This window comes from Cladophialophora bantiana (assembly GCF_000835475.1).
Source record: "Cladophialophora bantiana CBS 173.52 unplaced genomic scaffold supercont1.13, whole genome shotgun sequence".
In the NCBI taxonomy this organism is placed as follows: domain Eukaryota; kingdom Fungi; phylum Ascomycota; class Eurotiomycetes; order Chaetothyriales; family Herpotrichiellaceae; genus Cladophialophora; species Cladophialophora bantiana.
The window spans coordinates 217,674-243,329 of NW_015971587.1; the positions used below are offsets into that span (position 1 = coordinate 217,674).

Genomic DNA, 25,656 nt, shown 5'->3' on the forward strand with positions numbered 1-25,656 from the left:
AGCCTTCCAGACATAGCTCCTCGCTTCGTCCGCTGCGCTTGGTTGGTAACCTACAGCGGTCAGTCTCATACCGCATTTTGATACATTTTCATGCTGGATGCCCCCGGCTCCGTTCCCTATTCGAAGACAGTTCCATGGCGAGCTGCATCTGGATTTGACCACGTTGCGCTTTGGACCTTACCAAACGACCTGCAAGTTTCGATCTTCACTGCCGTCGCCAACTTGGGGTTTTCTTTCCCTTCCCGCTCATATTTATTTATCGTCGTACCCGTTCATAGACTTCCACCTGTCTGCTTTATGTAGGCGACCACAGCAACGATGACTACATCACAAACAATGACCATCTCGCCCGCTGCGCGGGAATGCCGTCCGCCACAACGCCCGGCGGAGACATTCGAACTGAGTCTGAAAACACGGACGAAGTCGCTGCGAGAACTCACGCGCCGAGTCGTCCAGGGTGGCAAAGACTCCTTGCCAACAACAGCAGGCGATCATGCTTCGTCAGACGAAGAGGACAACGTTCGGAACGAGGTTTCACCTCCGGCGACGGCTCAGCCGGTCATCCAGCGCTGGAATATGCCCAGAGGGAATATTGGACGTCTAGGATTTGCATTCTTCTCATTTATTGTCACGGGTCTCAATGACGGTGCCGTGGGCGTATGAAGTTTCTGGCTCCCCCTTTCGTTGATAGGGATATGCTAACAAGTGTTCATGACAGGCCCTTATACCCTACGTGCGTGGTTTTGTGCCTTTTCGCTGTCCCCGAACAGTTGCTCACATTCATACAGCTCGAGACGTACTACCACCTGAACTACACCACTGTTTCCCTGATCTTCCTCACTCCCTTTGCAGGCTACTCCCTTGCCGCCTTTACCAATGCCACCATACACACGAAGCTCGGCCAGAGAGGCATCGCCATCCTCGCGCCTTTGTGCCATATCGCAACCTACGCAGTGCTGTCCGCTCACCCTCCTTTCCCCGTACTGGTCGTCATCAACACCGTCTCTGGATTCGGCAATGGACTCACCGACGCTTGTTTCTGTGCGTGGATTGGAGCCATGGACAAAGCCAACGCTGTGCAGGGCTGTAAGTGCAAACCTCCATCTCGCGCGAGACTTTGACTGGCTAACACTTAGTCGAGGCCTCCACAGCTGCTACTCTCTAGGTAATACACAGTTTCATCTTTTACCATTTCAGACAGTACATATGTATCATGTTTTCCCCTTCTGGAATCGTGAATTTTATCTTAGATGGGTGCTCACCACGCTCTAGGAGCTCTGTTTGCGCCTCTAATTGCGACGTCCATGGTTGTTCATGCGAAACTGCCCTGGTACACGTTTTATTACTTCATGGTGAGTTAGACAAACTGGCGGACGACGAAGCGCACTCCTTAGAAGGAAGGGTGATTGAGATTGGGCGAGAAATGTTCATGCTAACGTGCTGTGCCTTGCATCGACAGACCGGCGCTTCGGTCCTGGAGTTCATTGGTCTCAGCCTGATGTTCTGGCATAAGACGGGCGAACTGTATCGGGTCGAACATCCACGGGACACTGAGGCCACAGGCGGCCGCACGAAAGAAGCACTGAAGTCCAAAATCACCTGGATCTGCTCTGCATTCTTTTTCACATATATGGGCATCGAAGGTAACGTCTGCTCCCCTTTCATCGTCGATCCGTTCCTCTTCAATCTAGGTTTCCAGCGCCTAGGTATGTGCTGCAAAGTTTGGAGTCACTGACATCCATCTTGCGAGAAAGTCGGCCTCGGGGGCTGGATCGTAACATTTATGCTCCGTGTCCGCTCCGCCTCACCATCGGCATCAGGATATTCGGGAACTGGTTTTTGGGCAGGCATGGCGCTCGGTCGCGCTGCCCTGGGTTTCGTTACTGAGCGTTTTGGAGAACGGCTCTGCATCTCCATCTACCTCGCCCTCTGTCTCGCCTTGCAGCTGATTTTCTGGCTTGTTCCAAAGTTCATCGTGTCCGCCGTGGCTGTTGCGTTCCTTGGATTCTTCCTTGGCCCTATGTTTCCTGGTTGTGTGATGATGGCTGCAAAGTTGTTGCCGAAGCATATTCATGTGAGCAGCATTGGCTTCGCAATGGCATTGGGAGGAACTGGTGGGACGGTATTTCCTTTCGCAATCGGTGCTATCGCTGCGAGCAAAGGTGTCAAGGTGTTGCAACCAATTATCCTGGCACTGATTGTTGTGCTTTTGGGATTGTGGTTGAGCTTTCCGAGGGTTAAGAAGAGAGAATGAGGACAAGTAGCCCACGATTATACCCGACAGACCAATCCCATGCGTAAGTACATCAGCCCGAACGAAAGAGATGATAGTGTAAAATGCCTAGTTCCGAACCGACACTATCGCCCTTTCTTTTGCGTAGCCTACTTTCCATGTTTTATCCTGCGCGCTCTTGCCAACTTCTTCCGCCTTTCCATTTGCTCTTGGTTGATGAAGCCCCAGTCATTCCCACTAAGTCGGGTTCGAGAACGAGTTCTGTCCTGTCTGTGTCCTGTATGTGCTCCTGTGCTTATATCTAGCCTTGCCTATCGATGAATCTATAGTTCTAGGTCAACGTCTAGTTCGAAAATGCAGCGCCAACAGGACCAATAGGACATGCTCAAGTGAATAAGATCATGAGGAAATGTTCCAACACCGGAATGGTTGTTTGTATCATCGGCGGCATCATCATCACTACCATTAATTGCATTGTCGTTGGCCTTGTCGTTGGCCTTGTCGTTGGTATCGTGTTTGACTAGTGGAAGTCGTGCAGATGACTGTCCATGATGCTCCGTCATGGGGACGATGGTAACGGAACAAGCTCATATTCTTTTCGCCGCATGATTCACAGGTCAGGGGAGCTCGTTTTATTTCCTCGACGAGCTCACCCAATGCAGAATGCTTCTCAGCAGACTTCTAAGTACCAACTTGCGCAGTCGAACTAGCCAGGTACTCTCCTCCTTTCGCCATCTCCTTTTCCACTTCTCTTTGGCCTTCCTCTCCCTGATCATCTTCTGTTGATGATTCCTGAGCCGACGAGACAGCTGCTCATTGTCTGGGACGGTATCAGATTTTTCAAAGAGACTAAGTGGTAATGCGAAAACAAGCCAATTCTTCCAGATGTCGTTCGCAATGTTGGCGCATCTCCCTCTGATCCCAGATGGTAACTTGGCAGACCGGACAATTGTTACTTATTCGTACGGCACTTGAGCTTCCTGCGGTAGGCACCGCCACGAACTGGTCTTGATGGATCTGCGAGACGTGCTGAAACCATTCAATTCGTGACGAGTATAGCTTGTTCGGAGACAGGCAGCTCTCGAACAAACAAATATATGGTTCCAGGTCAACAAATGCTTCACCCATTTGTGTGGAGTCCGAGCCGAAACAAGGAAATGACAAAGGGGGTATTCAAGAGGCCCATCACCATCAGCTTTCGGAGGGGCCGGAGAAATTGTGCGCTGTTCCTTCAAGAAGAGACGCCGCATATGAGGTTCCAGATGACGCCGTCGAAGATGCAGAATCACCCATAATACTTTCAGCCGAGTCTGTCTGTCGATAGAGTGTAGTTGCCACTGTCTTAGACCGCGTGGCGTCTTTGGCCAAGTCATTGTCAAATCCCGCAGCCTCTTTTCCATGGTGTCTCTCCCAATATTTCAAGTTTCCACGTCGCAATGTGATGGCATCGCCGATGTGAGCAGAAAGCCAGGGCGCTATCGATGGAAATCTGCTCCTGACATGCGATATATCGAAATCTCGATACGCGGCAATGTCAGCGGAAGGCCAACGCAGGACCTGGCTTCTGCTGGAGGTGTTGCTCAACAGGATCGACATTCGATAGAAACCATTGATTGAATCTTTGACCTCAATGTAAAGGACCTCCAACATGGTTCCTGAATTGGCCTCCAGGATTGACGCTGTGAGCTCAACTTCCAGCAACTCTTCACTAGTTGCAGCGCTCACATCATTGTGGATAGAGGATTGAGAGGCCTTTAGCGGCGCCACTTGCTGAGGGGCAGAAGAAGATGGCCCGGTGTTTTTAAGTGCCCACAAGGCCTCAAGGATGGCCGTGTGCAGAGCATCGAGAATTCGCAAGATTTGCATCCCGATGTCCGAGGCGTTGCACAACCAAAAATCCAGGGATGAGGATCCAACCTAGTGAGCGCCAATGTTCTGGCTCCAAATGCGAAATCTGCCGGCCTCGTCACTCCATAACGTTGCCCCACCCCTCCCTAGGATAGCCCGTGAGTCTAACTTTTCGAAAGCATACTGACATTGCCGCACTTTTGTGAATATCAATATTTTCGTCGCCATCCCGTGGGGGTTCGAAGTTCTAGTCACTTCATCGGAAAAGGATCCCGTCCAAAGTCAGAGAATTATGTTCATCGCTTAGGTTTGGCAAAGCAGACGAAGGCATTCGCGTCTGCGATGAAGGCCTCTACCATAGAACATTTCAAGGCCAGTGCATTGCTTTCATGAGATGATGTGTCTGAGTTCAGACCACGAACTTACAAGAGCAGAGACAGCCGTGACAACTTCGGGAGACCTGGGAATGGGAAGGTTCGTCTCGTGTAACCACGCTTGCCGTAACCGGTGAGCAGTCGATTGGTGGATGTGAGTTTTCGAACGCCTCACCTCGTCCAAGAACCTCGCATCGCTCATGGCGCAGCCTGAGGAAGGTCCTTCTCATCTTCCATCACGGCAGCTCTAGCAGTGTTGCTTGGTGCTGAGTCTGCATCGCAATCAAGAAACGAGATGGAGACCGCGGGTCTTGCCCTTGCCACCTTCCCTCTCGTCGTCAAAGTGCTGAATGAGACTGTCGAAGCAGTGAACACCGTCGAAAGGCATGTTCTCTACTAAAGAGAGCTGGCTAGATACGCACGGAACATTGAGATGGAAGAGACCCTTTAAAGACACGATAGCCGAACTTATGGATGGAATCGCTGAGACCGACGAAGGCGTAGCCGAGCTGCTCCAGGATCCGTCTGGACCTTCATGGAAGGAGCCCGAAGTACCAGAAGAAATTAGCTGGGCGGCTCGGCAGATCACACAAGACATACCTTGAAATAGCCAAGGAGCTCGTAGAAGCTCTTGAAGAGGTTCGGAAAAAGCTTAGTGTCTCGTTCGATGCCGAGTCCTTTCGGGCCAAGGACAGAATAAGCCGCCTATTTGACATCAAGCGTCTGAAGATTGCTTTCAATAAGAAGGCATATGAGGAATATTTTACAAGGATCCGGAAGCTGAACTACTTCTTGCGGGAAGCAACGAAACGGAACAGGCTGTTCGAAGAGAGGCGGAAGACAGGCTGGCGTATGTCAACAACAGTCCTCAAGCGGATCACCAAACACAGATATCTGAAGAGCTTGCGCACAACTCTCAGCGGACGTTCGAATTGGCCGTGCCGATGTTCTCCCAGACACAAGGTCGAGATTTCGCTCCGAGGACTAAAAAGTGCTTGTTTCGAGAGAGATCATCCGCACATGCGACAACGGATCATCGTCGTGTTCCACGGACCAAGTGTTCGTGTGATCGAAATCGAGTCATATGAAGACGAAACAACGCAATGTTCTGAGTCGAGGGATCATCCAACTCCGGCGCTGATGATGCCCGCGAGTTCTGCCAGAGGATATAGTCCCATTGGCTCTGACAACAACAACAACCACCACCACCACCACCACCACCACCACACGTAGGAGTAATCTCCGGCAAGGTCAGAAGACTGCAAAGAGAGAGGTAACGTTCAAAACTCCGCTCCCGGGCAGCCCAAGACTAAACAACTTTGCATGTGCATCCACAAAGCATAGCCTGGATCAAAAGTCTTTGCAGCGCGCTGTTGGACCCCAGCCGCTTCACCGAAGGAACCATTATTGGGTATGTCGCTCCCGAAACTCGGGGCCTTATTCGCTACAGTGTCTTCCTCAGTAGGACTGACACCGGAAACAGACTTAGTTTGGTGATGCTGGAAGACCTGTTGGCCGTAAACAACAGGCAATCCTCGTCGTTTAAAGTTCCATCCTCGAGAAGAGCGCGATTAACGGTGGCTGCATATCTGACAGTGAGCGTGCTGTTGCTAGATGGCTCATGGCTGGAACCGCGATGGAGCCTGACCAATTTCATCATTGAAAAGATTGCTGCCTGTCACGTTGATGGATACGGCTCAACAGTGCAGCAGGATGAAAGTGTATCTGCCATTCGAAGTTGGCTTGGAGGACCATTGACAGAAAGCAGTCAGAGCCGGGACCAAGCGATGAGAAATCTCCGCATCCGCTGAACAATGCTATTTATCCTTGGATTGAGCTTGATCGAACTCTCACTGGGAAAACCCATGTCAGCTCTGAGCTTGAGTTCAGGGGACGGTGACCGAAGGACTTTAAGGGTGCCGCTTATTTTCGATTTGACCTGCTAGGTGGGTAAGTATGCAATAATTAAGAAGGAAAAGTATAAATATAAATACTACAATACTCTTTCAGAGCGTTGCAGATTTCTAATTTTGGTTAGCATTTCTTTCTCTCTCGCTGGTTTTTTTTGACATCATTTTCAAACTAGGACTAGATGGAATACTGAGAGAGGCTGGATATAGACACTTAGGCACGCAATATACACAGCCCACGAGATTCACACACTTACTCTCCCTCTCCTCTCTGTTTCTCGCAGAGAGATGAGAAAGCCAACACTCCAAGACTGTGCCTGCGTCTGTGCCAAACTGCAAGAATGGAAGGGGGTATCAATTTTATGCCCGCAGCAACCTTTTTCCCACTTGCCCCTTCGTTTCTTCTTCTCTAGTCTCTTTCCTCTCTCTTGCCGGTTACCCCAAATCTCCCAAGAGAATAAACCCACCCGGCCGTAATGCATCAAGCTCTGTTCGTTTCATTTGTCTCGTCACACAGGTTCCCGCCCATTGTTATTCTCGTAGGGTGCAGTCGTTGGTTCTTTTACCGTGTTTCCTTTTGGAGGTTCCTCGATTTCCTGATTTCTTGGGAACACTCGTACAGGTGGGTATTCAATACCCTGGACAGGGGGCTGTGGCAGTTCTTTTCATCCATGATCGACCGACCGATCGATCGATCGTTCGCCGTGAACGGTCTGGTCTGCTTTTTTCTGTTCCTTTCTTCTTGTCCTTGGTTCCCAGTTCTCGTAGGGTGAGTTTAACCCTAACACGCATGCCTGCCTCGGCTCTTTAGATGTATCATAGTGGGTATAGTATGATGGTGAAGGCATTCAGGCTCTAGCTCTCTTCCTCCCTATCCCATTCTCTTCGACATCGCTCAATTTTCTCCCCTTAGCCGCCGTTCGGCTGGCAGCAGATTTATCCGACTTCGGAGTGGTGACTTCGCTGCTCGGCACGCTCTCGACGTGTCCCCCGCCGTCATGCTCCGTGTAATGGGTCGCATTGTCGAATTTGATATTTCCCGTACTTCCGCCATATTGATCCGTCCCCACACCTACGCCAGCCCCTGCACCCACATTGTTTCCATCGAAGCCGCCGAACCCAGTCGCGGTATCATTGTTCAGATTTCCAAACATCTCGTCGTCGTCCTTGTACGCGAAATTCAGGTTGTTTGCGGTGCCTGGTTGATCCCCACCTAGACCTGTGTTGCCAAAATCGTAGTTTCCGTTCCCGTCACTTGGAAAATCGGCAAAGTATTCGTTGTGATTTAGAAAGTCGTCGATATCTAATGGCGGAGGTGGGAGTGACTGGCCGTCATTGATTCCAGGGATGGAGCCTGTTGGCGAGAGTGGTTGCAGTAAGTTCGTGAGGGTTTGGACGGATTTATCCTGCTCTGCTTGCAACTTGGCAAGTTGTTCCAAGTCGGCTTGGGTGCTGGCTAGACGGCGATGGAAGTTCGCAGGCCCAGGTGGTGGAGTGGCATTTATAAGCGCATTGTCGTTGCCGGCGGGCTGGTTCGTCGAATTGTTGATCATGCGGAGAACGTCGGCGCGCTGGGCTGTCGACAGCGGTCCTGTGCTGGAGGATGCTTCGAGATTACTGAGGACATTGGAGAAGTCTTGGGCGGGGGTGGTGGGAGAAGTTGCAGCGTGGTTGTTTCGGGCGTTAGCGTTCTGAATCACCGTCATCATGTCACGGGAGGGCAAGTCGGCACGGGCCTGATTGACAGAGGAGACGGCGGGGCTGTTGGGGCTATGAACTCCCGGATCAAAGACCTCTTCAAGTTTCGGCGAGAGTAATGATTGCGGTTGGCCGTTGCGGGTAGTTGATGGCTTGGGTGTAGGATAGGGACTGTTGCCAGAGCGGGGGGACAGTGTGCTCGCGCGACCATTGGTTAATAGTAAAGGCTGTTTCTTGAACGGCTTCGCAGGGCTACCGTCGAGGTTGATATCGTTGAAGTTGTAGTCGCCAACGTCAACCACATTGCCCTGGGTCGATGTATCGACAGGCATAGCATTCTGGAAAAGGTTGGCAATTCCTTGCACATTTTCGTGGCCTTGGAGGCTGCGGTTGTAGACGGTGGCGAGGAAGGTCAGGATGGCATTGATCGAGTTCTCATGTCGGTTGTGTTGGTCTTGAAATGTCGCCGCTTGCCCGTACAGCTGTTCATGCTCACGCTTGAGCTGCTGCATCATGCGAGAAATTTGCGTCTGTTGATGTCGGATGGCTGCCAACTCCCGTTGTACGCTCTTAAATTGTTCCTGGGTGAGAGCCATCTCGCCACTTCCTAACGTGAGCTGGCCGGGTCGGGCGCGTACTCGAGTATCGGTCGGATTTGTTTCATCAACATATTCGTCCGCCTCTTCCTCGTTCTGGTCAGTGTCGGTCTTGCCTTTTCGTTTCGAAGCAGGTCCGCCGACGTTTTTGGGTTTTTGAATCAACCAGAGCAAATCTGGGTGACCTCGGCGGAAGTAGGGATTTGAGTATTCGCTTGGACTTTTGTTTTTGCGTTCACTGGCTCTCATCGAGTTGTCGGATAGGCCGACTTTCTTGTGAAAGCCGTACATGTTCAGCTGGCGCACGAATGAAGCGTAGTTGTTATGTTTGAACAACTCTGGGATCAGCGTTTTTGCGAATTCATCCTCATCCAGGACAATGAATGAGTTGCCATCGTCTGACCAACGGATAAGGTCGGTGTTTCTGCCGTCCTCCAGAAAGCTATACACTTGTTAGCACCGTTCCTCCACTTCTGATCAGGGTCCGTTCTTCTTTTACCTGTTAAGCTTCTGAACAAAGGGAGGTATCTGCTTCCTCTTCTGTTGTGCCTCTCTCTTCGCGACTTGTGCTCTTGCCTCCAACTCTGCAATGTCATCCTCCCACTCCGGATTTGCGGTATGAACACCTCCATTGGGATGCTCCATCCAAGCGTTTCCGTCTTCGCTCGGTCGGGGCAAGCGGGAGGCGAGTTGAGCGATGGGTCTCCGAGTCAGTTGATTCGAAGGCTGAGGGACGTTTTGGGGACTGCTCGCGGGATAGGCGTTTGCGTTCATACCGAAGCTGGCGTCATTGTATGAGGAACCAGCAACAGGCTGACCGGTCTGACCCCACTGAAGGAACTGGTCATTGGAGAGTTGCTGCCCAAGACCGTCGTTGAATGCGGGCACGGCATTCTGCATTTGAGTAGGGTACGAGACCGGGTCTGCACCCGGCGCAGAGCGTTTTCTGGAGAAGCCCTGCGAGGACATGTGTATGGGACGTTAGGGAAGATGGTAAGAGCAAGGAGGAGGATTCACAGGGCAAGTTGATGTTCGAGGCCTGAAATCGGCGGCGTAGGGTGAGGCTCGACGTCGCCGGGAGGTCGGCCAAGACAAAACCGTCAGGACAGCTATCAGAGAGGTGTCGCGTGTCAGGTAGTTATCAACCGTCACAGAAGAATGGTATGAATGTTGGATGCGCGCCGCTGCAGTGTTCGGTGGGCAAGCGGGCTGAGGCGCTGAAGGGCGATATTGGTCGAGATGGCGATGAGGACAACCAGATGAGTAGGAGAAACCAAAGTCCGCTTTGTCGACAAGAAGGCGCCCTAAGGACATGTAATATGTCCTTATATCATCGACGATGTACAAGTGGTGTGATTGAGTCCGAGCATTTTCAACAGCATGAGATTGGGAAAGGAGCGGGTGTGTTTGGTTTGATGGAGTTTGTTCAGTCCGCAGTACTGCTGTGAGTTTCTTAGGTTCTCAGGTTCCTAGGCACTCCGTACTGGTGGTGCAGCCTGCCGCTCTGCCACTGTGCTTGCACTTGCACCGTGCCACTTGGTGCGGGAGCCTATGACATACCTCGTCCGCTGCCTAGGCTGGCCAGGCCACTTGCGCTTTTACTGCGCCAGCCAACCGAGTGGCTGACTCGCTCTACTCCACAGCCCAGTTCCCGTCCATTCAGTCCAGCCTTGCGGATCATGAGGATGCTTTCGCTTCATACTAACCCAGCTAAGTACTGTCTGAACATGTCGCCCCCTCGGCTCATCACGATCACTGTCTTGTCTACCAAATTGTCGCCATGCCTAGGGCTTCGGTTGGCCGATCAGTTTTCGGAAACCTGTCATTGTTTTGTCCCATTCTTCAGGGTGAGACTGCGCAAACTCCTTCACCACCGTCACAGCTCTCCAGTCCTCCTGCATATGCTGAGCACTCTTTGTCCCGTTGAGGACGGTCACATTCCCCAGTCCCAGCACCAGACAGTACAGGGCCGACTGGGGGCTGATGCCCAGCTGGTTTGCCAAAGAACCTGCCTCATTCGACCAGACGAGGTTTGGGTTGGCCGACAGTGTCCAGAAGCTTTGATAGATGATGTTCTTCTCCCTACAGAATTGACGCACTCCGATGTCAAATTTGGTGCTTGGGTAAAAGCGATTCTGCACCACGCTTGGCTTGATGCGGGCACGCTCGTAGATGTCCATTAATGTGAGCAAGCTGCAGTTGGAAATACCTAGGTTTCGAATCTCGTTAGGCACATACTGCTCCAGTGTCTGCCAGACTTCCAAGGTCTCGCTGGTGGTCGACATGGGCGAATGCAGAACCAGTGTATCAATGTAGGGTTCCGCCGTGTCGTCTCCCTCGACTAGACGTTCAAAATTGAAGTTCTTGAGGGACGAGGTGACTGAGGCATTCACTTGCTCTGGAAGCGGGCTCTTGGGGTCATATGGCATATTCTCTGGATCCTGGCCTCCCACGCTGGTGAACTTGGTCTGGATGTAAATTTCAGACCGCTTGATCTTGCCATCTTTGATTGCTCTTGATATACCCGCCGCGACCAGGTCTTCTCGGTAGTGCTTGGGTTGAGCGGCGGTATCAATGGCTGTGAACCCGTTGCAAAGGGCCAGATAGACAAGATCAGCCGTTGCTTCCTTTTTCCATGCCGTCCCGTAGATGAAAGCGGGTAAAGCAGGGATCATATGTTTGCCTGACACGTGCAATGCCAGCTTCTCGAAGATTGCGGAGGTCGTCATACTGCCCGTTTCGGCGTCTGACTGGAACGTCAAGATGGGCGAGAAAATCAAAGCATGCAGTTTTGTGGTGACTGTATCCAGATCACATGCGCATGGGCCGTCAAGTGGGCCCTCGACATCTGTCAGGTCATTCAGCATTCCCCCTGGTTCAAGCAGGATTTGTTTATTGTCAGAGGCGAAGATTGTGTTAGTCGAGCATGAATCATTTGTTGACGTTTGTCGAAAGCAGCAGTTTACATCACACTGGAGCAAATCATTGGTAGGACAATATACGGGCCCCTGGCTCTGGAGCCCCAGATTTGACCAGCCGAGCCGTAAATGCCCGCCTGAACCAGCTAATTACTGGGTACGGAGTATGTACCGAGTGGAAAGTCTCTTTGCTCACAGAGATCTTGCCAAGGGAATGGACGTCTTCAGTTTTGATGTCTTTGCGGAGAAGGTACTCGTATATTTCGTTCGAAGACACCCAATCTGTTCCTGCCATGGACCTCTGTACCTACCTAGGTATGGACCTATGGATCCAGCGAAGTCGGGACATCTCATGCCCTTGTCGGATGGTCACACAATCTAGACTCTAGAGTTCTGTTTGAGCAGCACCCTGGCATCAAGTGTTCTTGCAGATCTCTTCTGGTTGGCTCGGTGGGTTGCCCATCGCAGGTCACCAGGTTCATTTCGAGAACTCACTCCTCCTCCCCTATCATATCTGCCCGGCTGTAGGTATCTATGTGGGTGGCAGCCATCAACCATGCACGTCTATTCTCAGCCAAACATCGCTTCACCAGTCATTTCGCACCTCGCCACTCCTGCCACTTCACTCCTTATTTTCTGGGCTGTCCTTCAGCAGGTATTTTGAACAACTGCGTTCTCTCAACTGGCGTAGGCCCACACCCACCCAACGCCTTCCAGTATGAAGGATAAGAATGGGTGCAGAAACCTGAGGATTCGTCACGGAATGATCATGGTTCGTGCCCAGCAATCCGCTACTGACTACGACGGGGCCGAACTTCCGCCCACGGTCGGTAGAGATGGTGGCACACAAGGTGAGCCAAACACTGGGTCGAGGAATAATGCGAAGCCTGCACACTAGACCTGCTGGCCCGGCTAGTCGTGTCGCTCAGAAGGATGGGAGCCCCATGCAATCCAGGTTTAGGGAAAGCCAAATGGAGAAGTAAAAGGGGCAGGCAGCAGTGCGTGAGAGAAGAAATGGGTCTCAGGGGGACTTCTCGACGCAAGGCTCCGACGGCTTGATTAGGGAGTCGGGACCAGGCAAGTGGATGGAGGAGATATGAAACCGAGATTTCGTCGTGGCGAAGCATTTCTAAAAGCAGGGCGTCAATAGCCTGACTAAACACATTTCTGGGAAGATGTAAGGATAGGGATTAACAGGGGTTGGAGGGTACGCAGTCAGATGGTGTGAGGAGTTAGATTGCTGTCCGCAGCGAGGGAAGGTAGAGAGCACTCCATCCCCATGACCCAGCGGTTTCCCTTTGGCCTACGCCCACGCCTATTCTTGCCCAACAGCAAAGTTCATGAGCAAGCCGATACGGGGATCCTCTTTGGCTAGATATTACGACGGCAACCACCAGGCGATTCAAGAGAGAAACAGAACGATGAGATGCTTTGCGATCAAAGGGCCTGCGTCGATGGGGTGCATGGGGTGGATAGGATCGTGGCTGTCGATGATTTCTACTACTTAGCTTACCCTTTTGGCTGGACCACGCTAACTCGGCCTAGTGGGCAGCTTGTGGGCAGCTTAAAGTGCCACTGACCATCCCAGCGAGGCCGAGCGAGACCCAGCTTGAACTGGCTTCCGGGGCTGTCGACGCTGTTTAATCACCGCGAAATCTGAGGATTTGGTAGTGGGCAATGCTCTGGTTGGCCACGCAAGGCCATTCCAGGCCACTCTCAGGTGGCAGCCTCCCCCAGTCGCTGCCCAGGGCCCAGGGGTGGCCACTGGCCACCAGAGCGACCCAACCCACCATTTCAACCTTGGGCTGCTGGCACGCACCTGCCCTTCGTGCTAACTCTCTAACTTTAGTGAATCGGTCTCTTCGCAGCCAAAAAACTTCTCCTAATTTCTTTGTCTCAAAACAACATCTTGGACAAAATCTTTCCCCGTCTTCCTTTTTTCCATAATTTGACACTCTCCCTTTCATCTCACGAATATCCAGCGGTTTGCCCTGTGACTACTCGCATCTTGTCCTTCTGGCGCTCTTGTGTACGCTGGCTCATAGTTCACCCATCTCTATCATGTCTCGTTGTTCGAGTTAGACGCCCCTGTCCACGTCCTTTTACTCGTTCGAATTTCCTGCGGGATCTTGACTCGACTCGATTTTCGACCAGGCTCGACTTTTACGGCAACCTACTCTACATTTTCCTCACGCAGTCAAACGCGCTGCTTCAGCCCGCGGGCAAATCACGCCCTCACGACGTCTACTACCCTTTCCCTCTAATTCTGCGACTCGTCTCTCCTTTACACACCAAACAATCTCGACGCTACTCATTTTACGGCTTGTACGTAGCACGGGCTCGAAGCATCCTTCCCTTGTCCTTGGCGCGTCCCTCATCGCCTACAGTCATTGACGGAGGATCGTTTCCATATCCTCAGTATCCCAGAGGCACAGTTGGACGTGAAGAACAGTGGTGGATTTTGGTCGGGGGCCGAACTTGTAATAGAAAGAGATAGCATTGGACTAGGGGCTTCGTAAAGATGGCAGCCTTCTCCAACGCCTCCGACGCATTCTATGATGACGTCTCGAGCACATCCCCAAGAGCATATCGAAGTGCACAGTTGAACCGCCAGGGCGGTAGGGCCGACCCCTATGGAAGCATGGGTGCTCCAATGTTTGGGGCTGAGAGCGCATTGCCTAACATGCGTTTCGATGGCATGCGAGATGGCTTTGGTGCACCCATGCAGAACCATGGGGTTGGGAACATCAATTTTCCCTATGATGCAAGCGCCGCCCAAACATGGAGTTCTGGTGGTGCCTCTTTGCAATCCTTTGGTAACGGCATGGGCGGCATTCCTCAAAATGCCAACTATGGACCGTCGCGAAGCGTCAAACCCAGCCGAGGCCGTGTGGGCATCTCGAACGTAAGTCGCTCACAACATGAATGCGGCACATGTCGGCTGACTGACCAGACCCAGATTTGGTACGATCAGCCAGGACAGTTACAGCAACAGCACCCTGCCATCGTTGGCCATCGACCGGGTCCTCAAGGCCGTAATGACCAGCAGGAAGACGATGACGAGCTGATTCCTACTGCGATTGTGATCAAGAACATCCCCTTCGCTGTCAAGAAGGAGCAACTCGTCCAGTTAATGGTTGATATGAACCTGCCTTTGCCATATGCGTTTAACTATCATTTTGACAACGGTGTCTTCCGGGGTCTGGCCTTTGCCAACTTCACTTCTCCACAGGAGACGGAACAAGTCATTCAAGCCCTCAACCATATGGACTTGAGCGGTCGCAAGTTGCGTGTGGAATACAAGAAAATGCTGCCTCTCGCTGAGCGAGAGCGTATTGAAAGGGAGAAGCGTGAACGCCGCGGTCAGTTGGAGGAACAGCACCGTCCTATGGCGCAATCGCAACTTCATAACCAGGTTTCATTGTCGTCTATTTCACGAACCACTCCATCCCCCCTGTCACACCGCAGCACAATGCCTGGTGAGTGGTCCCTTTCCCTCTGCACTGGAAACAGCCTAACTAAGGTTTAGATGTTGACATGAATGATCCGAAGACTCTCGAGTTTTACACCGAGATGACCCTGTTTAGACGAGATCCTACTCGTGAAGTCCTCATATTCCCTCCAACACTAGAACCTCACCATCGTCGGATTGTCCATACCTTGGCCCACCATATGGGTTTGATGCACACATCCCGCGGTACTGGAGATCAGCGGCAGGTTCATATTCACCGACCAGCCCCTGGTACGAATGTTAGCCCGCCGACTCTGCCAGGAGGATTCGGGTCGAGTGACAGCATGCGCCAGACTATTGCCAGGTCTTCTACAGCGGATTTCAATGATGGCAGACAATATGAAGGTCCTGCTTTCAACACTCTCCGCGGACAGTCTTCGGTTGGGCTGCTGGACGTCATGGATTCCAGCGCCTATGGTAGAAATGCCGATAACAATCTCCGCAACGCCAAGTCGTTTGCTGACCTACGATCATGGAGCCCGTCGCCCGTGCCTTCCTCTGCGAGCTTCCCTGCAGCCTTGCAAACTAACGGAGCACGTCTGCAAGCGTTGAACGACACAGCCGGCTCCAACACACCTACATTGACTCCGACGGCTTCTAATGCGGGTGCCAACCGAGATGAACCATTCCTCATCTCTAGCTTCTCCAATCTTTCCATGACTAACAACAGCGGCAGCCAGACCAGCCCCCGCCGGCAACGCAGCTTCTTTGGGAACGGATCCGACTGGACTGACGGTCAAAACTACCAGCCCACCGCTCCCATTGGCAGCAAGCGAACTGTGAGCATAGGACCAGAGAGCACCTCCCAGAATACCAACCCACTGCGTCAGTCGCGAGGACCGAGTTCAACCAGCGCCATCGGATTCCGCCGACAAAACGGGCGTGGCAGCGACGAATTGCGTACGGCCGCATCAGCAATTGCCGAATGAAGAGACTTAGCATATACCCCCTACTTTGATGACGCTCTCTGCTGAGCAATGACGAGTCAATGATCCACGAACGACATGACCACCTCCTATCAGGAAACAGCAAAAAGTTAGACGCATAGGGCAGCCTACATGACTGCATGATTGGACTACAGAAAAAGATTGTTGTAACGAAATGAGACAGGACTCCACGGGTGCGGCATAAAGCATTTTGTTACGAGGTCCCCAAGAAAGAATGATTGACCCTGGCTTGTACACTTTGTTTCTTGACTTGAATTTCCGAGAGAGCAGTGCATTATGGGCGTTGAGCGCCAGAGCGCTTGACAAGGAGCTCATACCGAGTTTGCCACCTACAGTGCAGTCAGTTTGGTATGGGACGAGACGGAGCGAGTCTCCTCGTCATGATTTGTGTTTTGCCTGTGCGGGAGAGGGATTTATGTATGGGATACACTCGTTTTAATCCGTCGGCAGGCCACTTGAAGGACTGCTAGTAATACCAGATGATTACTTGTTTGATCAGAATGGATCTTGATTTTGTCCAACAATCCCCTCAAGCCTTGTCTGGTCGCTTCCATCACGAACCACCCGATTCGGTGCCGATTCGGTGCCAATCACTGTGCCAATGACATCTACGTATGTTTACATAATACACGCCAAGACAATCTTCCCCTCAACCGCTGCGCTGTATCTTCCCTCCTACTCACTCCGCGACAAGTCCCAGTAACACTCTGCTCTCGAAAGACTTGTCAGAAGCTTGATGATGCAGATGGCGGTTACAGCGAATGATCTCTGCGCGACCGTCATCTAAAAAGAAAGAACAGAAAATTAAACCTCCCAAACACCTGGAGGGGGAATGGTAAAATATAATCACTACTAGCAGCCTGCAGAAACTGCCAACTTGAGCTCCTTTCGTTTGGTTAGGCAACATGGTCTTCCCCTCCACTGAAAGGAGCCTTCACTGTCTCCTGGTACACTTTGAGATCTATTGACCCTTTCTCGCAGGATCCCTTTTCACCACAAGCGTGGCCTCTGCCTACATCCGAGCCGTCACGGTCAGGCTGGCGTCACTCAGACGCACGACGCAGTGACAAGGTGGCGGGATTTTTCCCAAATATGCCAAGCCCCGCATGCTCCACCAAAAGCGGCGTAGGGCCAATCATGGTTGCCTCTGCGTCTTCGACTGGTATTTTGCTCGCTGTGCCTGCCACCCACTTATCCTCCACCACTTGACCCTCTCCTTGCCCTCTCCCATTTCCCCATCCTCGATATCAACAATCCGACGCGTCTACCAAGAGTTTCATCGATCGTCCTCTTCGATATCCTCGTCGCATCATCTCAAATTTTCCACACATATCCTCATTCACACCGCTTACAATGGCAGGAGGCAAGGGCAAGAGCATTGGTGGCAAGGCCTCAGGCGCGAAGGATTCCACGGCAAAGACTCAGAAGTCGCACAGCGCAAAGGCTGGTCTTCAGGTGAGCTCACCCTTCTTGCGACAAGCTGGGCAGAAGATGGAAGTCCGGACTTGGACTGGATGCCATCAAGCGGTCGAGACTGATGACTGCGATGACGATGGTGATGATAACGCGACATAAACCTGTCATCTCTATCAGCGGCGATCGGAGGCGCTCCTCTATCCGTGTACCAGCCATGAGCGCACTCGCTCTGCGCCTCACCTTTGTTCATCAGACCAAAACTGACGCGTCTTTTCCTAGTTTCCATGCGGTCGCGTTAAGCGTTTCCTCAAGAACAACACACAAAACAAGATGAGAGTTGGAGCCAAAGGTATGCATAACTTTAGCCGCCCTCTCCACCAAGTGGTGGATTGCAGCTACTAATCATCTTTCTGTGCAGCTGCCGTCTATGTCACCGCCGTCCTAGAGTACTTGACCGCTGAAGTCCTGGAGCTGGCAGGCAACGCAGCCAAGGATCTCAAAGTCAAGCGTATCACCCCGCGCCATCTGCAGCTTGCCATTCGAGGTGATGAAGAGCTGGACACCTTGATCAGAGCAACCATCGCATTCGGTGGCGTCCTTCCTCACATCAACCGAGCACTTCTCTTGAAGGTGGAGCAAAAGAAGAAGAGCAAGGCGGGCGAATAGAAGGCCGGAACCAGACAGCAACAACCCAACCTTCTCTCTGCAACCCGTTCTCGGCGTCTATGGGCATCTTGTACTGGGCCTGATTGTGGCGGTGTCATGCGGAAGGGGAATCAGAACGAGTGAATGAGAGTAACAACAAAGGGCAGTATGGTTGACAGGAGGTCACTATTGAATCATTTTACGCGTGTGTGTTTACAATCCTGCTTTCTCGGGCTTTACGTGGATGTCGAGCTCGGTTGTGGCTTTGGCTTTCCTGTTGGATGCCCTACTTCAAAGGAGAATACCCTTTCCTTTCTCTGACTTGTTTAAACCCTTATAGCCTGTCAAGCTTTCTGATTCATCACAGGCGTCCTGTTTTCCTGTTCGACTGCCGATCTGCTTTCCACGCAGGCAGCAGCGCCTTTTTCCAGCGCCGCGTCCTCATTTACAGGCGAATTGTCGATTGTCGGTGGCGTCTCGCGTAGGTTCGTACCACAGATTGTATCACCCATGATTCCCTGCAAGATTACCATCGCACCCAGGGGTCCACCTGCACCCGTCTAGTCTTGTCTTGTCTTGCTTCTTTCCCTCACTTCTTTAGTCAGGCGTGCCGCATTCTCGCCTCACTGGTTGCTTGCTTAGCAAGGGCGCCTCGCCTTCCAACCTCTTTTTGTCCTCCTTTGGGCATACTGAAGGTAGGAGGGTTTGCTTGTCCAACCACTCTGAAGTCCAATGTGCGTGACACGACCGTTGTTTGCTTTGCGGCAAGTCCGACTGGCTGTCCCCTCACAAGACTCCTCGAAGTGGTTCACTCTCCAGCATGAGCTGTGTGGCCTTTGACACGTCGGATATCCCTCACTTTCGGGGATATACTGTCCTCTTCCATTTGCGGATGGGTGAGGGTATGTCCACTCCGTTCGCCTGCTGAGGCCCCGTTGCTCGAGCCGCATGGACGGCTCCAACCGCGGTATCGTGCCACACAGTGTTATACAAGAAAAGCAGCGAGGCAATTGGCTTGCTCAGGTTTGAAAGCCCCTGGATGCGAAAGGATCTACGCAAGATGAGAGAGAGGCAAGAGCTGAGAGCACATTCGGGAAACTCAGGAACTGTTGCTCAACACTCTTTCTGTAACACCCTTTTCCACTGCCATTCCAACTCATCTGCAAGCAGAAGTGGAAATAGCAACTTGAATCTTTATCGGAAGCATTATTTTATTGTCCAATGTTGTCAATACGGCATGCTGCCACAATGTTATTTGCCGGAAAGGGCACGGCAGTGTCACGGTCGCGCACAGCAGATTAAGGCGCGCATGAAATTTTGGGTGAAACTTTTCTTGTGAGCCGACCATTACAACATGCTCCACACTTTGTCGATGATCCTCCAAGACGAAGATGTGATGGTGAAAAATCATCCGTAAGTGGAATAGAGCAGTCAGCTGCAACCTCTTTTCTCTCAGATACCCCGGATATACATCCCCGGCTCAAGCATCTCACCACATCTCTACAAATGGGGCACCGGGAAGCCGGTATAATTTCCAAACCTCTGCCATCTCGACGGGCTTGTGTACCCTCACAAGCTACACTGGGCGACTCGTGTCAATGAATCAGCACTATTCGTCGCGCATGTTGCGGTCAACCTAAGAGAACTTGATGCATCCGTCATTCCCTGGTAAAGCAGAAGTCGAAGCGCCCACGGGACTAATTCTACCGGAGAGGACGGCGTGCCCAAAATCCTCCTTATTGTGGGTATCGTGCTCCCATGGCCCCGTTGAGAGACCATGCGATGATAATAGTCAGGGTATGAAAAGTACATATGTTATGGATGACCCGAATTCCCAACTATGAGAGCCTGGGTGTCCGGTCTTGCTAGACGGCAAAGGCTATCCTGCCCTTCACCTTCGAAATCTCGTCTCCAGGAGGTCGACTGCACAAGACCAGATACGATCCGGCTGCCATCAGTCAGAACCGAGACCCCCTACCGAGCGGAGCCTCACACTCTGCCAACCGCAATCGTCGACGAATCCAGCATTGCCTTCTCAGGGAGAGTGGCATTGGTTGCGAGGATGCCGAGAAGATTGCCTATTCCGTGGATCGACTCGGACAGTAATCTGCACTGGTACGACCCAGAGACCGGCTATGATAGGGGGAGCTACGATGATGATCAAGGTACCAGCTACAAGAAGACTCCCAATTCCAAAGGACACTCGGTAAGGTTCTCAGGGCCGACGAGAGGAGGTTCTAGTACGAGTAGTGATCGTGGCCGCGGCCGGCGTAGGCGGAGAGGAGAGTAAGTACCCAGGCATGATCCCATTAAATTCTATATCTATCTGCCCATCCTGCCTACATCTTGGGATTGAAAACAGAGGCCTGCTATTTGCGCACGCTGACATGTTATCTTTTGCAAATGGAAAAGTAGCCATCCCGAATCGCGCGCCCTCTCGGCCGTCTTCTCTGGCGTCTATCCCCGCGACCGTCGACACCGCAACTTGGAGAGCCGCTCGGGTATCAGCATCGGAGGTCCTTTTTACGACGAAGACCACGACCGCTGGGACTACGACTTCGGCCGCTCCAGCGGTCCGCCGAGGCTCGAGGACTGTCCGCATGGCGAAGTGGAGGTCGTGTGTGAGTACTGCAATGACGGCCATGGACGTGTAGGACGAAGGGGGTCCAGAGGACGGTCGCCGCCCCGAGGGAGCCGGAGTCGGAGTCGGGATCGCCATCGACACCGTGGCAGTAGCAACCGACGCCGCTGCGGCCGCCGCTGGGTGCCCCGCGATGATGGCTCCTATGATGAAATAATAGCATGCTATGTTGGCGACTTTGACTACGACTTCTACAACGAGTGCCCAGCGCCTCGACACCAACACGGCCGGTCCTCCTCAAGCAGACGTCGACGCCGCCGTCCTGGTCCGCCTCGGGGCGATCTGGGTCGCGATCGCCGCCACAGCTCCTGCGGCCTCGAGCCCATGTACGACGGTTTGGTTTTACATGATTTCGGGTATCATCCTGACTTCATTTATGATTACGATGACGACTTTGATTATGATTATGATTTTGGCGACGGCGACCCCCATGGGAGGCGCAGGAGAAGAGGAAGAAGAAGAGGATCAATAAGGGATAGGGACAGAAGAGATAGGGAGGACGATATCTGGCGCGAAATGGACAGGATGGAGAGGCGGGCTGACGAGGCCGAGCGCTGGTTGTGGAGGGAGTATGGCGCCTGAATCCTCCCCCGGATGGTACCGATTAACACCATGATACGAGGTACAGTATCTAGGTGTATGTATGGAGTATTATGAAACCGGCTTGGTGGTTGAAGGATTCCGCATCCGCGAGGGAAAATGGCGATACAATAAGCCAATAACGAGAACAAATTCTCGACGTGAAGTACCGTAATAAGTTAAGTCTTTCTTTGCTCGGCTTTCGGACGGCGGAGAATCGACTCTCTCGGTCCCTGTCCCTGTCTCCGATCGTGGAAAGCCCAAGAAGAGAGGGATGAACTCGGTAACAGGAAATATCCCCCTCCAGCTCCAATTCAAGATCGGCATCGCTCAACTCATGGCGGCGGGATGGATCTCTACTGGCACGCACGATATGCAAAATGCTCGTTACCAAGGGTGCCGCTATCGTTGGCACTCATGCTTATGCTCGTCACATTGGCGCAGTACCATCGCACCATACACCTCACGCTGGACCGATCACATTGTCTTCCGTGCCTTCTTGTTCCTGCTCGCCCTGTTCGTCGATTGATGACTACTACTCCCCTGTTTTCTCTTCCGCTTTTTCCCTCCTTTCTCGCCGTTGGGGGCAAGACCGGACCCCGAGGGAAAGGCGTTGGCAGAACCGTAACCCGAAACGGTCCTCGCCAAATTCCCGACACCCTTCATACTCCGGTGTTTCTGCTCAATTGCCATTCGAACGCGGTGCATTTCTTCGTCCGAGTCGATTTCCGTTGTAGACTTTGTAGGATATCTACGTTGTCGTGATATTGATCTCTTGGACGAATCAGACATGTCTGACTCTGAGTCGTCGTCTGCATCCGAGTCCGAAGCTGGGCTCAGATCTTGTTCATCATTGTCATCCAGACCTTGATCCTGTCGGGTATGAGCCTTTCGTTTCCGCTTCCTATCAAACGACCCGAAGGTCTGTCGGCCGCTAGGCTGATCATTATTCCAAATGTCTTCTCCCTCAGCGCGTTCCTCTTCCTCTTCCTCCGCCCACCCGTTCAATACGCCGAAACGAGCCTTTGAGGCATTGAATCCTTGATTCTTAGCATTCGCGTCGTTGTCGGCTGGCGGTTTCACTCTGTTGTCTCCAGGAAACTTCATTTTCAGGTCCAGCACCCATTCCGTATCTGCACCTTCGAACCGGGTGAAGGTACTTGTTCCGTCTCTTGGAGCGATGCCCGAACCCGCACTGTGTGATGCAATTGGCGTTGAGAGTCCAGAGTATGCAAAAGCGTTCGATGGCGTTCCAGGGGTAGAAGTTACTGGAGAGGAAGTAGCACTGTCGATTCTTCGGCGTTTGGCAAGCGGCTCAGTCGCCGGCGTTTGGACAGTAGAAGATGCCGGGGTAGATGTTGCGCTGGAGGTTGCGGCAGCGGCTCTTTGCATGAACTATAGGCAATCCGCAAACCATAGACTTAATATATCTGGTCTGCCGTGGTTTGAAGCAGAAGCTCTTGGTACAGGGAGGGGGTGGGTTCGAAGTTGACTCACCTTCATGTTCAGCAGTCGTGAAGACATCTGCTTCGGCTGCTCTTGCGACGGCGTTCGCACATTGGAGAAGCCTGCCATGTTGCCGATCGCAATTGCGCCAGTAGGTTATCCTTCACTATGGGTATGATGCAAGGACTGGTAGTATTTAAATCTTAAGACAGGTTGAGAAGGGCGTGCTCAACTCACGACGCAGCAGAAGCGACAACCTCAGACTGACACTGCCGTAGGACTGATACGCGCTGCGACGTCAACTATCTCAGTCGTGCATGGTAGTAATTGGGCAACACAGGTTGTGCGCGCTGTTTAAACATAGAGTGGTTGTACGGAGTTCACAATGTCGTGAAGAAAAGTTGAAAGCCAAAAGTTGCATCGCGCATCCTGGGCCTCGCATGGTCGCGGGAAAACATTTCACCGATACTAGGATCGTCTGCAAGGCTGGACTCCACTTGGACCGCTACGGTATTGTTCTCGATACTCTGAAGTTTTCAAATGGTGTTAATGGCAGGTCCATTCTGGAGATAGCGATGGTGGACTAGCACAAAAAGCGAGCGCAGGAAATTGAAGCAAAGTCGCGCGTTCTGCACAAAACACGAGACAGCAGCGGTTTCTCTTCCACAATTCTCGCTCGTCAAAGGGGCTTTCGCCCATCCACATGGAGTAAATCCCACTCTCCTGTCCACTCTACCCAATTGCTTTCTCGTTGCTGCGAAACAGCAATAGAGATGTCCCATCTCTCATTCGATAGATGCTACCTATTTGGAGGCAGTGTTAACTCCACGGGCATGATGCCAACATTGTGAACAGCGTTTCTCAATGCCTGTGAGCAAGGTTATGCATACGAAGCTATACCTTGATCCCTCATTAAAATGGGGAATGGTGAAGAGCCCCTAACAGGCTAGACCACTTGCCTAACATGAAACCCGGCAAATGGCACCGACTGTCTTGAGAAGCCCTGTGGGAGTATCCGCCGGAACACTAGGGTTGGCTGCAACTAGAGAATTTCGAGCGTATGATTGTGTACCACCGAGTACCGTCAATGAAGCAACTAGCCCTCGAGAGCTAACGCGCGAGATGGTTCATGACGGACTTGACGTATACAATGCCTTAGAAACTGCGGCTGGAACGTGATAAAGTCCTCACTGTGTCCGGCCTTGAATGGTCGCTACCACCTTTCTCGAATGCTTTGCTGCTCGAAATTCCAGGTACCAGATACCTTGCCATGTCCCAGTGTTTAAGGTGCCGTCTGTGATGGGGATTGTGACACTTGCGCCGATGAGTGCTGACTTGATGTGTGCCTAGTTGACACGTGAGAATGAACATAAGCGTCCTGCGGTCGATCTGAACTTACAGGCATGTCATCCAAGCCTTCTGCCGAGTGTCTGTATAGATTGCCTTTCCTATCTTCTGGAGCAATCCTATCAAGCGCATCGCTCATATCTTCTCTGACATCACTGTCCCAGTTCTCATTCAAAGAGAGCGCACATGAAGTATGTTGAATAAAGAGGTTCAGAAGCCCGACCTTATATTCCTTAATCTCGGGTATCGACGACACAACGTGGTCTGTAATGAGGTAGGAGCCGCGAGATTTCGCAGGAAGCGTGAATGTTTTCTGAAACCACGATGTAGACATGTTGTGAAGCGTGTTCTGCGCGACGCAGCCCGGAGGACACTCAAAAGCCACGGAGAGGGTCGCGGGCGATTTGAAAGGATATACGAGCAGTCGGAGCGGAAGACCTAGAATATACTGTGGAAACCCTGGAAATAGGGCGAGAATCAGGATCAGCACAGAGACAACGGTGAAATATTTCGATTGAGTAATGGCCAAAGTCGGCATATCATGCAATGATAGTAGAGGAATCTCGAGCTGTAGCAGACGGAGTTGTTAGCAAATACGACTACATCATCTAGCCTCGGGGATCCTTCCTTAAGCAGATGTGTATATCTTTCCTTTCACGGCAGGACGGGCACACCAATTCTGTCAACAGACGAATCAATCCGCCCATGGCACTCCTTGAAATTGCTTGTTTTAATACTGACTCTGCGGTGGTAGCAAGCAAGGCCGGAGCAGATCGCATCGAACTTTGCGATAATGCAGACGTTGGAGGGACAACGCCACCTTTGAGTTGGCTAACTGGCCTGCGAGACAAGGTCAAGATACCCATCTATGTCATGGTTCGCCCTCGAGGCGGTGATTTTGAGTATTCGCTCTGGGAATTGCAGCAGATGAGGGATACCATCATGAGTTTCGGTTCCACCGCAGATGGCTTTGTATTTGGCATTCTCAAGTCGGACCGGACCGTCGATATCACAAGAACATCAGAATTGGTCAAGCTAGCAGCTCCTTTACCGTGCACTTTCCATCGCGCGTTTGATGAAACCGCAGATTTGTTTCAAGCACTCGAGGACATCATCACTTGTGAGATTAGGACTATTCTCACCTCAGGTGGAGGTTCAAGCGCCATTCAGAGTTGTGATGTTCTGGCACAGCTTATGAAGAAGGCGGGTGACCGGGTTGTGGTCATGCCAGGTGGAGGCGTCAGGGCAACCAACATTGACGAACTAAAAGAAAAAACGAATGCGCTCGTGTATCACTCTTCAGCTCTAATTGCGCCACAAAGGGTTGCTAATGTGGCCGAGACGATGCAGATGAAGCTGATCTTGCAGCTGAAAACGTGAGGGGATGATGCCATGTCGCCACAACGACATGGAATGACCGATGGTATTTATAGAAGCGTTCAAAGGCGTCATGTTTTTCACTATATCTATCGGTCGATGGCGTATCTGTGGCTCGAAGTTTGCATCTTCATCGAGGCAGAGCTATACCAGACAAAGAAAGCCCCATC

At 52.0% G+C, this 25,656-nt stretch overlaps 10 protein-coding genes across 10 annotated transcripts; 5 read left to right on the plus strand and 5 right to left on the minus strand.

The window, feature by feature from the left end:
• Nucleotides 1-318: 318 nt before the first annotated feature.
• Nucleotides 319-2,254, plus strand: Z519_08447 (uncharacterized protein; the record flags this gene model as incomplete). Its single annotated transcript, XM_016766175.1, has 7 exons — nt 319-657; nt 719-733; nt 789-1,086; nt 1,142-1,165; nt 1,273-1,352; nt 1,460-1,643; nt 1,755-2,254. 7 exons carry the CDS (start codon nt 319-321, stop codon nt 2,252-2,254), a joined length of 1,440 nt encoding a protein of 479 aa, XP_016617333.1.
• A 1,170-nt stretch (nt 2,255-3,424) lies between these two features.
• Z519_08448 (uncharacterized protein) lies at nt 3,425-4,099 on the minus strand (the record flags this gene model as incomplete). The annotated part of the gene is made up of 1 exon (XM_016766176.1): nt 3,425-4,099. One exon carries the CDS (start codon nt 4,097-4,099, stop codon nt 3,425-3,427), a length of 675 nt encoding a protein of 224 aa, XP_016617334.1.
• A 3,114-nt stretch (nt 4,100-7,213) lies between these two features.
• Nucleotides 7,214-9,628, minus strand: Z519_08449 (uncharacterized protein; the record flags this gene model as incomplete). Its single annotated transcript, XM_016766177.1, has 2 exons — nt 7,214-9,101; nt 9,159-9,628. The coding sequence occupies 2 exons, from the start codon at nt 9,626-9,628 to the stop codon at nt 7,214-7,216; spliced, it is 2,358 nt and encodes a 785-aa protein (XP_016617335.1).
• An 815-nt stretch (nt 9,629-10,443) lies between these two features.
• Z519_08450 (uncharacterized protein) lies at nt 10,444-11,388 on the minus strand (the record flags this gene model as incomplete). The annotated part of the gene is made up of 1 exon (XM_016766178.1): nt 10,444-11,388. One exon carries the CDS (start codon nt 11,386-11,388, stop codon nt 10,444-10,446), a length of 945 nt encoding a protein of 314 aa, XP_016617336.1.
• A 2,710-nt stretch (nt 11,389-14,098) lies between these two features.
• On the plus strand, nt 14,099-16,017 carry Z519_08451 (uncharacterized protein; the record flags this gene model as incomplete). Its single annotated transcript, XM_016766179.1, has 3 exons — nt 14,099-14,482; nt 14,537-15,056; nt 15,107-16,017. The coding sequence occupies 3 exons, from the start codon at nt 14,099-14,101 to the stop codon at nt 16,015-16,017; spliced, it is 1,815 nt and encodes a 604-aa protein (XP_016617337.1).
• Nucleotides 16,018-17,388: 1,371 nt separating this feature from the next.
• Z519_08452 (histone H2A.Z) lies at nt 17,389-18,117 on the plus strand (the record flags this gene model as incomplete). Its single annotated transcript, XM_016766180.1, has 3 exons — nt 17,389-17,490; nt 17,731-17,800; nt 17,870-18,117. The coding sequence occupies 3 exons, from the start codon at nt 17,389-17,391 to the stop codon at nt 18,115-18,117; spliced, it is 420 nt and encodes a 139-aa protein (XP_016617338.1).
• A 1,819-nt stretch (nt 18,118-19,936) lies between these two features.
• Z519_08453 (uncharacterized protein) lies at nt 19,937-21,209 on the plus strand (the record flags this gene model as incomplete). Its single annotated transcript, XM_016766181.1, has 3 exons — nt 19,937-20,382; nt 20,512-20,746; nt 20,898-21,209. 3 exons carry the CDS (start codon nt 19,937-19,939, stop codon nt 21,207-21,209), a joined length of 993 nt encoding a protein of 330 aa, XP_016617339.1.
• A 584-nt stretch (nt 21,210-21,793) lies between these two features.
• Nucleotides 21,794-22,891, minus strand: Z519_08454 (uncharacterized protein; the record flags this gene model as incomplete). The annotated part of the gene is made up of 2 exons (XM_016766182.1): nt 21,794-22,711; nt 22,814-22,891. The coding sequence occupies 2 exons, from the start codon at nt 22,889-22,891 to the stop codon at nt 21,794-21,796; spliced, it is 996 nt and encodes a 331-aa protein (XP_016617340.1).
• A 1,058-nt stretch (nt 22,892-23,949) lies between these two features.
• Nucleotides 23,950-24,647, minus strand: Z519_08455 (secondary thiamine-phosphate synthase enzyme; the record flags this gene model as incomplete). Its single annotated transcript, XM_016766183.1, has 2 exons — nt 23,950-24,108; nt 24,162-24,647. The coding sequence occupies 2 exons, from the start codon at nt 24,645-24,647 to the stop codon at nt 23,950-23,952; spliced, it is 645 nt and encodes a 214-aa protein (XP_016617341.1).
• Nucleotides 24,648-24,814: 167 nt separating this feature from the next.
• Nucleotides 24,815-25,489, plus strand: Z519_08456 (uncharacterized protein; the record flags this gene model as incomplete). Its single annotated transcript, XM_016766184.1, has 1 exon — nt 24,815-25,489. One exon carries the CDS (start codon nt 24,815-24,817, stop codon nt 25,487-25,489), a length of 675 nt encoding a protein of 224 aa, XP_016617342.1.
• Between the last annotated feature and the right edge of the window lie 167 nt (nt 25,490-25,656).